The following is an 11,815-nucleotide window of genomic DNA, read 5'->3' as shown; positions in this document are numbered from 1 at the left end:
GAAAGTGCTGGGATTACTACAGGCATGAGCCACTGCATCCATCAGCCTAGCTTCTTTGTGTTCATTCATTCATTCATTCATCAAATGTCTATGAGCGCCTATTCTGTGCCACTGAACCAGCTGGGCTGGCCCTGGGGGACAATCGACTTCCCCTGCAAATTCACTCTCATCAGATCCCCAGGCTGGTCTAGGATTTGTTTAGACACCCTCACGTTGGGGAACTCATTCCTTGCTAAGAATAACCACCACCAATACCAAACAGTCTCAAGTACCACCAATAATGGCAAGTTCTTGGGGTGACTACAACATCTGCTCCCAAACCCAGCCCAGCCCATGTGCTGTGTTAAAGAGCCTGGGTTCAAATCCCATGTCATTCTAGCGTTATGGACAAGCCCCTGCCCATTTTGTGCTTCGGTTTCTCTAGGTGTAAAATAGAGACAGTAGTGCCTCTCTTGTGGGCTCAGCACCAGGCCTGTTACACAGGTGGTGCTTAATAAATGTGTCCTGTTACTTAAAGTCTGGTGTGTGTAGCTCCTGTGGTCGCTGTCCATGGGGGTGAGTGGGGTGGGGAGGGGGTGGTTCGAGTTTCTGCACATCAGGACATGAGGCACGGTCCATGCAAATGAAATGCAAATCCCATGCAAATAAATCTCTGCGTGGTGCAGGGCAGCGCGCAAGGCTGGAGGTACAAGGTGCACGCATTGGGGGGGGGCGCCTGGGAACCCCGTGAGCCGAGCCCAGACCCAGAGGTGCTGACCCGCATCCAGCCCAGCTTTCAGCGCTCGGTGTAAATGTTTACACCTGGCAGGCCGCCAGGCTCCGCGCCGCCCCACACTAGGCAGCCGGGAGGGGGAATGTAAACTCGGGCTGGGGGCCATGGGACGCTGGGGAGGAACCCAGATGGCGTCGAGTGTGGTGGGTGTGTACACGTGAGTTATTAAACACCAACTATTTGCAGTGAGCAGGATACCACCAGGCACTCACAGCACCAAATAACTGGTGCCCGAATGGGTAAAGCTCAGGGCATTCCTGGGGGCCCACTAGTGCCCCTGCACTAGCCAGAGGTTGAAGTGAATAGGGTAGGCAGTCATGGAAGGCTTCCTGGAGGAGGCACCCTCCAAGCTGAGATTACAAGGGGAGTGAGAGCTAGGTACAGTGGCTCACGCCCGTAATCCCAGCTCTTCGGGAGGCCCAAGTGGAAGGATAGCTTGAGCCCAGGAGTTTGAGACCAGCCTGGGCAACGTTGTGAGACTCCCCTCTCTATTAAACAAAAACAAAAAAAATTAAAAATTAGCCAGGCATGGTGGCTCATGCCTGTAGTCAGTCCTAGTTACTTGGGAGGCTGAGGTGGGAGGATCCCTTGAGCCTAGGAGGTGGAGGCTGCAGTGAGCTGTGATCACACCACTGCACTCCAGCCTGGGTGACAGAGCAAGACCCTGTCTCAAAAAAAAAGAAAGAAAGAGAGAGAAAGAGAGAGAGAGAAAGAAAGGAAGAGAAAAGGAAGAAAAAAAAGAAAGAAAGAGGAAGAAAGAAAGAAAAAGAAAAGAAAGAAAGAGAGAGAAAGAGAGGAGGCTGGGTGCGGTGGCTCATGCCTGTAATCCCAGCACTTTAGGAGGCCAAGGTGGGCAGATCACTTGAGGTCAGGAGCTTGAGACCAGCATAGCTAACAGGGAGAAACCCTGTCTCTATTAAAAATACAAAAATTAGCCAAGCATGCTGGCAGGTGCCTGTAATCCCAGCTACTCGGGGGGCTGAGGCAGGAGAATCGCTTGAACCCGGGAGGCAGAGGTTGCAGTGAGCTGAGATTGCGCCACTGCACTCCAGCCTGAGGGACAAGAGACTCCATCTCCAAAAGAAAAAAAGAAAAAGAAAAAGGAAGGGGAGTGGGAGTGGGAAGGGAGGGAAGAAGTGTTCTCCATGGAAGGACCTATCTGTGCAAAAGCCCAGAGCTGGGACTCAATGTCCAGGGCAGCTCTGGTCCATTGCTGCCCACTTCTGGGCCTGCTTATCCATCTGGATGGGAAACAGGCTCAGAGAGGGGCAGAGTCAATGGAGGACACCAGCGTGTAGGGAACAGTGTCAGCGCCAGATTCCTGCCTCCAGACTGTCCTAAACACCACCCTCCCCACGCCTTTGTCCCACAGTGCCACCTGCCGGGAATGACCTCTCCTCCTTTCACTCTTCCCCTTGGCTCCTCAGCTGCAGCCGCTCTGGCCTCCTTGCTGTTCCTGGGATACGCCACGCTCAGTCCGGCCTCGGGGCCTTTGCACTGGCTGTGTCCCCTGCCTGTGATGCCATTCTCCTCTGCCTGGCCAACTGCTACGTTTATTCAAGTCTGGACCCTGTCATCGGCTCCTCAGGAAGGCACTCCGGGACCCCCAGATGGGGGCGGTTCCCTGTGACTCCTGGCACAGAGCCCAACCCCTTCCTTGTTCAATGGTTCCTTGAGGGACCATTCCCATGTGATTATCGACCATTCGGCAGGCGTTCAAAGTCAAAAGCCCCACACTGAGTCCTGGCCCAGCGCCCTGTACCTGTTGGTTGCTGGAGGGACAGACAGGGGGCGTGCGGCTGACCATCCCGTGCCTGCAGGCTGAGGATGCAGCGCTGGAAGGCGGCGGCCTTGGCCTCAGTGCTCTGCAGCTCCGTGCTGTCCATCTGGATGTGTCGAGAGGGCCTGCTTCTCAGCCACCGCCTCGGACCCGCGCTGGTCCCCCTGCGCCGCCTGCCTCGAACCCTGGACGCCCGGATTGCCCGCCTGGCCCAGTGTAAGCTCCTCCTCTGTGTGGGGTCAGATACCCCCAACGTAAGGGGTAGAATTTCAGGCAGTGGAGTGGGAGGTGCGGGGGAGGGTGTCATAGGTTTTTTAAAGATAGGGCCAGCCAGCCCTGTTGCAGGGAGGCAGGGACAGACATCCTAAAAGATTATTCAGGGCAACGCATGGTGGCGCCTGCCTATAATCCCAGCACTTTGGGAGGCTGAGACAGGAGGATCTCTTGAACCCAGGAGTTCATGACCAGCCAGGGCAATGTAGCGAGACCTCCATCTCTACAAAAAACTTCAGAAATTAGCCAGGTGTGGTGGCGCACGCCTGTAGTTCCAGCTACTTGGGAGGCTGAGGTGGGAGGATCACTTGAGCCCAAGAGTTCAAGGCTGCATTGAGCTATGATTGCACCACTATACTCCAGCCTGAGCAACACAGCAAGATTCTGTCTCAAAGCATTATAATAATAAATACATTTTCTAAAAAAAGATGGGGTGGAGGGAGGTTGCAAATTCCCCCAGTGGCCTGGTGGAGCTAGGGTGACTTCTGGGAACTGGGGTCTTTCAGCTCAGCTGTCACAAGGAATTAGGCTCTGCCCTGAGGTCCTGTGGGGGCCAGATGGAGATTAGACCTGGGCATTTGCCTGGTTGGCCTCCGCGGTGCAGCGGGGGGGGGGGGCGGGGGGGGGCGGTGGGAGGAGAGAGAGGCTGGATCTGAGGTCCCAGTGACCTGCCCCAGGGAACAGGGACCAAGGGGAGGCGGAAGATGGAGCAGGAGCTAAAAACCGGAAGAGAGACCCAGAGATTCGGAGGGATGAGGAGGGGTGGAGAGAGAGAGAGAGGAGAGACGGGGCTAGGGGCACAGACACGGGCAAAAGTGCTGCTATAGGGACACAGAAATGCCCACCCTGAGGGCAAGACTCTCACCCAACTCCCCACCAATCCCTAATGCCTGCCCCACCGCAGGTGCTGTGGGGTGAGGGTGGTGCGTGGGCCCTGACCCCTGTGCCCATGCACATGTCCATATGTGCGCCTGCGCGGGCATCTATGGCGTAGATGCCGGCAGGGTGCGCGTGCAGCGCCTTTGGGTGTGGGCCACGAGTACGCCCGTGTGCGCATCTGCGCCCGCCCCTGCCAGCCCACACAATCCTCTTTTCTTGTCCTTACAATGCACAAGGGTGGCCTCCGGCACGAGCTCCACTTCTGTCCTCCCACCACTTCCCTCTCTGCAAGCGGCGTGAAGTCCTTCCTAGGACTCTGGGACAGAGACCCAGGCGGGGCCCCTAAAATCCAGTGCTCCAGGATTTGGGATTGGGGGGGCAAAGCAAGAATGGAGGAATTTCAGGCACTGGGGAGGGTCAGGGCCCATGGGGGCGGGTGCCTGTCTGCCCTACTGCAAAAGGGGAGCGGCCACCGAGTCCCAAGTCCCCATGTTCTAGGCTCCTGGTGGAATTTCAGGCTGAGGACCTTGTGTTCTAGCCCTCGTGCAAGCAGCCAGCCCCGTTGCAGGGAGGCAGGGACAGACATCCTAAAAGATGATTCATTGTTGCCAGGTGCGGTGGCTCACGCCTGTAATCCCAGCACTTTAGGAGGCCAAGGTGGGCGGATCAAGAGGTCAGGAGATGGAGACCATTCTGGCTAAGACTGTGAAACCCCGTCTCTACTAAAATTACAAAAAAATTAGCCGGGCATGGTGGCGGGCACCTGTAGTCCCAGCTACTCGGGAGGCTGAGGCAGGAGAATGGCGTGAACCCGGGAGGCGGAGCTTGCAGTGAGCCGAGATTGCGCCACTGCACTCCAGCCTGGGCAACAGAGCGAGACTCCGTCTCAAAAAAAAAAAAAAAAAAAAGATTATTCATTGTTTATATGGAATTCAGATTTAGCCGGGCATGTGTATTGTATCTGGCAAGCCCACAAATGTCTGCTTTGTTGCACCCCTCTAGGGTTGGGTGTGCCCCTAACTGACCCCCCAGCACAGTCCTGGCCACTCCAGTCCTGCTCTATGGCTTAAAGAACACGGACTAGGTTGTTCAGTCATCGCCCACCCCCCGCACTGATTTCCCACCCTCTCAACCCCAGCCAAGACAGAGATAATGGACGCTTCATGGGACAGACAGGGAAACTGAGGCCTGAGGTTGCAAGTGGTGAAAGTGGCAGAGTCAGGCCCTGAGGCTGGGTTTGTCTCCTTTCTGAGACCCCCTGTGGGAACAGACATCTTCTCCCCCACCAAACCCCAGGAGACAGACAGCCCCTCCTTCCCCAGGGCCACCCAGAGGCTCATTCTTTTGACAGCCAGGTGCACCAGCCTGGGGGGCAGGTGGGGACTAAAGATTTCCTCTCCCAAACACAAGCGTGACTGCCACCTGCTCTGGGGCTGGGAGTCCCCTGCCTGCAAGTCCGCCAGCAGCGCTGCCTGTCATTCCAGCGTCTGCACTTCTCTCCTGGGGCTTTGGAGTTTGAGGGTGGAGCCAGCCGTTTGGGTAATAAATTTAGGCTGCCAGGCCCTGGGAATCGGTGACTTGGGCACCTCCTGGCGAGTGTGGGAGAAAGCGGCTGGACCTGGGCCAAACGGGTGAACGATGAAGGCAGGAAGAATGACCTTTAAGCCCGCCTCTGTCGCTCTCTCTCGGCCACCTGCTAATGATGTGACCTTGGGATGGTCCGTTTTGTCACCTGTCACATGGGGGTGGCCTTGACAGTAGCTGCTGCCACTCCATGGAGTGGGGGTCCCCGCACAGGCCTCGGACGCAGCAGGCTGCGGTACCTGTTGCTCCTCTGCATTCTGAGAAACCCGAACACCCTGATTCATTTCTCGGATAGGGAAACTGAGGCTCCACTGCACAGCGGGGCAGCGGGGATGGAGGGAGTCTGAAAAGCCCGGGGACTCAGAGCAGACGTCGGGGCCGGAAGAGGGGGCTCTAGAGACCTATGACAGCCTCACTAAAGAGGGATGGGGCATGGGAAGCAGGCCCCCAGTGCTGCCCAGAGAGGGTGCACCAGTGTCCTGGGGCAGCCCAGCATAGGGGCGGGGTCCAGATAGATTTGCGATGGAGGACGAGGAGAATGCAGCAGCAATGAGGTGAGAGAGGGGCCCAGAGGAGGTGACTTAGAGACCCCGGTCAGCTCAGCTCAAGGTGAGACGGGCTGGAAAGCAGCCCAGAAAGGATGGACCAGGTTCTGGGCAGCCAATATAGGCTCAGGGTTCAGAAAGGGGTGCTGGACCAGCGTAGGGGTGTGAGTGTGTACGTGCCCCCCAGTGCCGCCCAGAGAGGGTGCATGAGCAGCTCAGCAAGAGGGTGGGGAAATTTGGGATCTGGGAGTGAGACGAGAAGCCGTCCAGGCCTGGCGTCCCAGCAAGGGTCTTCGTTTGCAGGGGTACAGCGAAGGTAGGGGGCTCCCTCCCACCCCCTGCACCCACTGACCCCCTCCTTTCTGTTCCTCCCCTCGCAGACCGTGCACTGCTGCAGGGCGCCCCGGATGCGGTGGAGCTGCGCGAGCTGACGCCCTGGGCTGGGCGGCCCCCAGGTCCGCGCCGTCGGGCGGGGCCCCGGCGGCGGCGCGCGCGTGCGCGGTCGGGGGCGCGGCCGTGCGGGTTGCGCGAGCTGGAGGTGCGCGTGAGCGAGCTGGGCCTGGGCTATGCGTCCGACGAGACGGTGCTGTTCCGCTACTGCGCAGGCGCCTGCGAGGCTGCCGCGCGCGTCTACGACTTCGGGCTGCGACGACTGCGCCAGCGGCGGCGCCTGCGGCGGGAGCGGGTGCGCGCGCAGCCCTGCTGCCGCCCGACGGCCTACGAGGACGAGGTGTCCTTCTTGGACGCGCACAGCCGCTACCACACTGTGCACGAGCTGTCGGCGCGCGAGTGCGCCTGCGTGTGACCCTACCTCACCCGGCCGGCGCGGCGGCCACTCCCCCCGCCCCGACGGCACCACCGGCCGGCCCCGCGACAGACTGCGCGTGCGTAGAGTACGCCGGCGCGGCCCCGGGACTCTCGCGATAACTGTACGAGATAAAGTGTGGCAACTCGAACTGGCTCGTGATTCATCCTCGGCGAGGGGCTCGCGGGTGGGCCGCGTCGCTGTCTCCGCCGGGAAAGCGGGGACCAGTGGGGGGACCAGTGGGGGGCCCAGCTGCAGGGTGGTGGGAGGATGCTGTTTGCTTTGGGGGAGGGGTAGATGCCAAGTGGGTCCAGTTTATGGCGGACAAAAAGGAAAATGGGGTGAATGGGGCTATGTTGGCAGGGACCGTCCTTCCTGCCTCCCTACGGGTCCCACTGCCCGTCCCGAGCGTGTCCCGGTCCGCGCCTCTTCGCTGTGTGGGCTTCTGGGGAGGGGGAAGGGGAGCTACGCTCGGATGAAGAGACCGAGGTCTAGGTGGACCCCGATTCCCCAGCTTGCTCCCTTCCGCACCTCTCCGCGGTGCGGGCTTCTGGGATGAAGAGACTGAGGTCTAGGTGGACCCAGTTTCCCCAGCTTGTCCCCGACTGCACCTCTCTGCTGTGTGGACTTCTGGAGAGGGGGAAAGGGAGACACACTGGGTGAGGAGCCTGAGGTCCAGGTGGAATCAGTTCCCCAGCGTCTCCCCGTCCGCACTTCTCCCGCTATGTGGGTTTCTAGGGAGGGGGAAGGGGGAGCCACTCTGGGGGTGAGGAGACTGAGGTCCAGGTGGACCCGGGCCTCCCTTGCCCGACGGCCTCCTCGGGCCGGTCTTCCCCCACCAGGGTGAGCTGAAAGCCACTATCTCCTTCCATCAGCTGCTAAAAATACCCGCACGCTGCCCACCTCCCGGCGGAGAGAGGCCTGGGGCGGGCGCCAGCCCCATCCAGCCCGAAGCCGGCGCCTGCTGGGGTAGGGCTGGGTCCCCAGAGACCTGGGTCCTCGGCCCATAAAAGCCCTGGCCGGCCTCGAGGGGGGATTTACGACAAGCCCCTGCGGAGTATGGAAAAAGCCCGGCTCGGTGTTTAGATTTGCCCACGGTGTCACCTTGATGCTTGGCAGGCCTCGGGTGTTGGGTTGCCAGAGCGCGGGAGGGGTCGGCGGGTCCCACGGTCGGCTTGAGGGGCGGGGAAAGGGCGGGCACTGCGAGCCCAGGGCAGGCACCGGCGAGGCGAGACTCCTCCCCTCCTGCCCCTCAGACTGGGGGTTCCGAAGGCTACAACCCTTCCCCTTAGCTGGGCCCCCTCCCCTCTTTCCCACACGTCTGCCCTTAGGACCACCCTCTAACCACAGTGTCCCTTCCCAGGCTCAGCCCGCATCCCCCCACCCCCCGCAAAGCTGGAGGAAGCAGATCAGAGACCACCACCAGGGAGAATCACCCAGCCATGCGGGAACATCCCTGGCCCCTGGCTCCCGGGGACCCACAGCTAAAACTGGAGACACTCAAGGCGGCTAATCAGCAGGACTTCCAGGGAGTCCTGAGAGCAGAGCTTGGCGGCCAGGCCCAAGCCCGTGGGTGGTCTGCTTGGGAAGCGGTTTCAGGGCTGCTGCTGGCTGGGGTCGCCGCCTAACCCCGCAGTCTTCTGACTCTGAGGTTTCAGGTGGTGGATTCCTCCACCCTTTAGGCCGACTCAGCCCGGTCTCCGCAGAGAGGCCGGAGTTCCTAGACGCTGCGGAAACCCAAGTGAGGCTTACTCCAAGCCTCAGTTTCCCCATCCTAGATGGCCTGGCCTCAGAGAGGAGTATTGTTCAGCCCAGGACACACGGCGAGAAAGCTGACCATCAGGGGTCTGCCGCCCCCCGAAGCTCCCCTGCCACTGTGTGCATGTGTGTGTGAGTGTTGTCCACCCTCTGGGGCCTCCTGGACCTCGGCCTTCCTGTCTCCCACCCAGATCCAGTGTCCCAACCACAGGGCGCAGGCCCAGCCCACCAGGGAATTGGAACATAAATAAACAGCGAGGCCCCTGCAGTTCCCTGGGGCTGCGGTTGTCATCAGTGCATCCGCACACCGGATGAGAGTCTCTCTCACACACACACACACACAAGCACACTCACAAGACACAGAGACCACCACCCACAAGGGCTCAGCAGGCAGGACCCTTGATCCTACACAGTCACCTTCCACACTCAGAATTGCACACTCAGAAAGGGACACTCCCCCTTTTTTTTTCTTGAGACAGTCTCACTGTGTTGCCCAGGCTGGAGTGCAGTGGTGCGATCATGGCTCCCAGCAACCTCTGCCTCCCAGGTTCAAGTGATTCTTGTGTCTCAGCCACCTGGGTAGCTGGGATTACAGGCACCGGCCACCACGCCCGGCTAATTTTTTTTTTTTTTTTTTGGAGACAGAGTCTCGCTCTGTCGCCAGGCTGGAGTGCAGTGGCGCGATCTCGGCTCACTGCAACCTCCGACTCTCTGGTTCAAGCAATTCTCCTGCCTCAGCTTCCCAAGTAGCTGGGATTACAGGCATGCACCACCACGCCCAGCTAATTTTTGTATTTTTAGTAGAGACGGGTTTCACCATGTTGGCCAGGATGGTCTCGATCTCCTGACCTTGTGATCCGCCTGCCTCGGCCTCCCAAAGTGCTGGGATTACAGGCATGAGCCACCGCGCCTGGCCTCATCATCGGTTTTCTTTGCAGTATTACATCTGGAAACGGTGCCGTGATTTATCTCTCTGCACCCCTCACAGGCGGCTAACAACATCACAAACAAATCATCCAGAACCATCACTCGTGGGTGGGACCGCAAGGACGCCAGTTCCCAGGGCCCAGTGCCCTCCAGGGTGAGGATCCCAGAAGGTGAGGCTCCTAGCAGGTGAGATTCAGTGTGGAAAGTCTCTGGGACCAGGTCCCAGCAGGCAAAGTCCCCAGGAGACGTCCCCAGCAGGCCAGGCTTCCGAAGGGGACGCTCCTGGAAGCCAGCATGTGAAATCCCAGGTAAGGGACATACCTGGCCACCAAAGACTCCAGCAGGTGAGGCCCCAGAAAAGTGAGGACCCAGGTAGGTGAATCCCCAGGCAGGTGAAGCTGCAACAGGTGACCGTCCCAGGCAGGTGAAGCTTCAGGCAAGCGAGTCTTTAGGTAGATGAGGCCCCCAGACAGGTGAGGCTCCAGGAAAATGAGGTTCCCGGCAGCCCAGGCCCCACACCAGCCTCTCAGTTGAACCAAGCTGCTATGCTGCGCACCGTCTGGTACCTGGATTCCTGCTGCAGTTTCCAGCAGGCCTTGCAGAAATCCAGTGCCCAGCTGAAGAAGCGAGGCCGCAGCGTCTCCCGCCAGCGAAAGTAGCTCAGGTAGCGGGCGTGGTCCTTGTCCAGCTCCTGCAGGTACCGGGCCAGGTCCTTGGGGCTCTGGAAGTCGTCCACGTGGATGAAGGCGTCGGGCGGCAGGAACCTCTCGTAGTTGCTTCTGCTGGGGCCCAGCACCACGGGCACGGCCCAGGCCTCCAGGGCGTTCTTCCACAGCTTCTCAGTGATGTAGTCAGGGTGCAAGGAGTTCTCGAAGGCCAGGTAGAACTTGTACCGGGACAGCGTCTCCATCATGGTCCCCTGGGGCAGGGGCTTGTGGGAACGCCCGTACACATCCACCTTGAGATGGGCCTGCAGGCTCTGGTAGTAGCGCACCCTGGCCGAGTCCGGCTTCCAGCTGGACACTGCCCAGGCCACCAGCTCGGTCTTGGCCGAGAGGTTGAGCGGTGGGTGGGCAGGCTGGCCGGACCATGGCTCCAGCCAGCCGTAGGGTGTGAAGATGTCGGAGTCGCTGCGGTAGGACATGGTGAGATTGAAGTATCCGTCCAGGGCTTCCAGGTGCTGGCAATTGCTGGGGGACTCCATGCTGAACCAGATCCAGCGCTGCCCCTGCGGCCTGGTCGGGGGCAGGAGGTTGGCACCGGGGGTGTGCATGATATCCCAGTGGTGCATGATGACCGCGTCTGCCTGTGGGTACACATTGGAGTCAGCAGTGATGTTGCAGTCAGCCGCGCCGGGCACCATCTCTGAGCAGCGGGGCAGAGCCATGGGTGTGTTAAAAGGCCACGTCCACAGCAGGATCAGGAGGGTGGGGCGGGCAGGGGTTGCCATGCTATGCTGGCAGCGGGACCCATTGGGAGCCCCAGTGACAGGTTCCACTGCCATGAGCCCTGGCCTAGGGGATCCAGTGGCATCGTCTCGGGACACACGCAGGTAGGAGAAGAAACACACAGCCACCAGCAGCTGAAACAGCAGCCCGGCCAGACAGCGGCGCCACGGCCGTTGTGGCTTGGCAGCGCCCAGGAGATCCATGGGTCAGAGTATCTGGGAAGTGGGGAGAGAGGAGTGAGGGTCATTGATGACAATCTCCTGCTTACCAAAGCTCCAGGCCATGAGTCCTGAGAGGACCTGCTATTATTCCTGTTTCACAGATGAGAAAACTGAGACCAAGTGACTCACAGCAAAAATCAGCACAGCTGGTGTTTGAACAAAGGGACCTTGGCCCAGAGTCCACTTGCTTCTACCTATTAGACAAGACCTTTCCTGGAATCCCCGAAGTCTTCCCCAGTCTACTGAAATACAAATGCCCTGGAGGCAGGGGAGAAGGCATAGCCAGTCATCATTGCTTCCCATGTCCCTGAGGCAAGGCTTGAATCCATGACTCAGCCAGAGAAAGGTACAATGGGACTGGGTTTTGCAGGTAATATAGGAGCTGACCGGCCGAACACAGTGGCTCACATCCGTAGTCCCAGCACTTTGGGAGGCCGAAGTGAGCAGATCACCTGAGGTCAAGAATTTGAGATCAGCCTGGCCAACATGGTGAAACCCCATTTCTACTAAAGATACAAAAATTAGCTGGGTGTGGTGGCGCACACCTGTAGTCCCAGCTACTTGGGAGGCTGAAGCACGAGAATCACCTGAACCCGGGAGGCGGAGGTTGCAGTGAGCCAAGATGACACCACTGCATTCCAGCCTGGGCGACAGAGGGAGATTGTGTCTCAAAAATAAATAAATAAATAATAGCCGGGTTTGGTAGCTCACGCCTATAATCTCAGCACTTTGGGAGGCTGAGGCGGGTGGACACTTGAGGTCAGGAGTTTGAGACCAGCCTGGCCAACATGGTGAAATCCTGTTTCTACTAAAAATACAAAAA

The 11,815-nt window shown here is 59.2% G+C and overlaps 2 protein-coding genes across 2 annotated transcripts; one reads left to right on the top strand and one right to left on the bottom strand.

Moving 5' to 3' along the window:
* Positions 1–2,223: 2,223 nt before the first annotated feature.
* On the top strand, positions 2,224–6,789 carry NRTN (neurturin). The gene is made up of 2 exons (XM_003280585.2): positions 2,224–2,768; positions 6,214–6,789. Exons 1-2 carry the CDS (start codon positions 2,600–2,602, stop codon positions 6,636–6,638), a joined length of 594 nt encoding a protein of 197 aa, XP_003280633.2. The 5' UTR covers positions 2,224–2,599; the 3' UTR covers positions 6,639–6,789.
* Positions 6,790–9,733: 2,944 nt separating this feature from the next.
* LOC100591958 (alpha-(1,3)-fucosyltransferase 5-like) lies at positions 9,734–10,979 on the bottom strand. Its single transcript, XM_030796208.1, has one exon. It carries the CDS (start codon positions 10,972–10,974, stop codon positions 9,850–9,852), a length of 1,125 nt encoding a protein of 374 aa, XP_030652068.1. The 5' UTR covers positions 10,975–10,979; the 3' UTR covers positions 9,734–9,849.
* Positions 10,980–11,815: the final 836 nt, after the last annotated feature.

This window comes from Nomascus leucogenys, chromosome 17 (assembly GCF_006542625.1).
Source record: "Nomascus leucogenys isolate Asia chromosome 17, Asia_NLE_v1, whole genome shotgun sequence".
Classification (NCBI taxonomy): Eukaryota; Metazoa; Chordata; class Mammalia; order Primates; family Hylobatidae; genus Nomascus; species Nomascus leucogenys.
The sequence above is the reverse complement of the archived record's forward strand: the minus strand, read 5'-3'. Positions and strand labels throughout refer to the sequence as shown.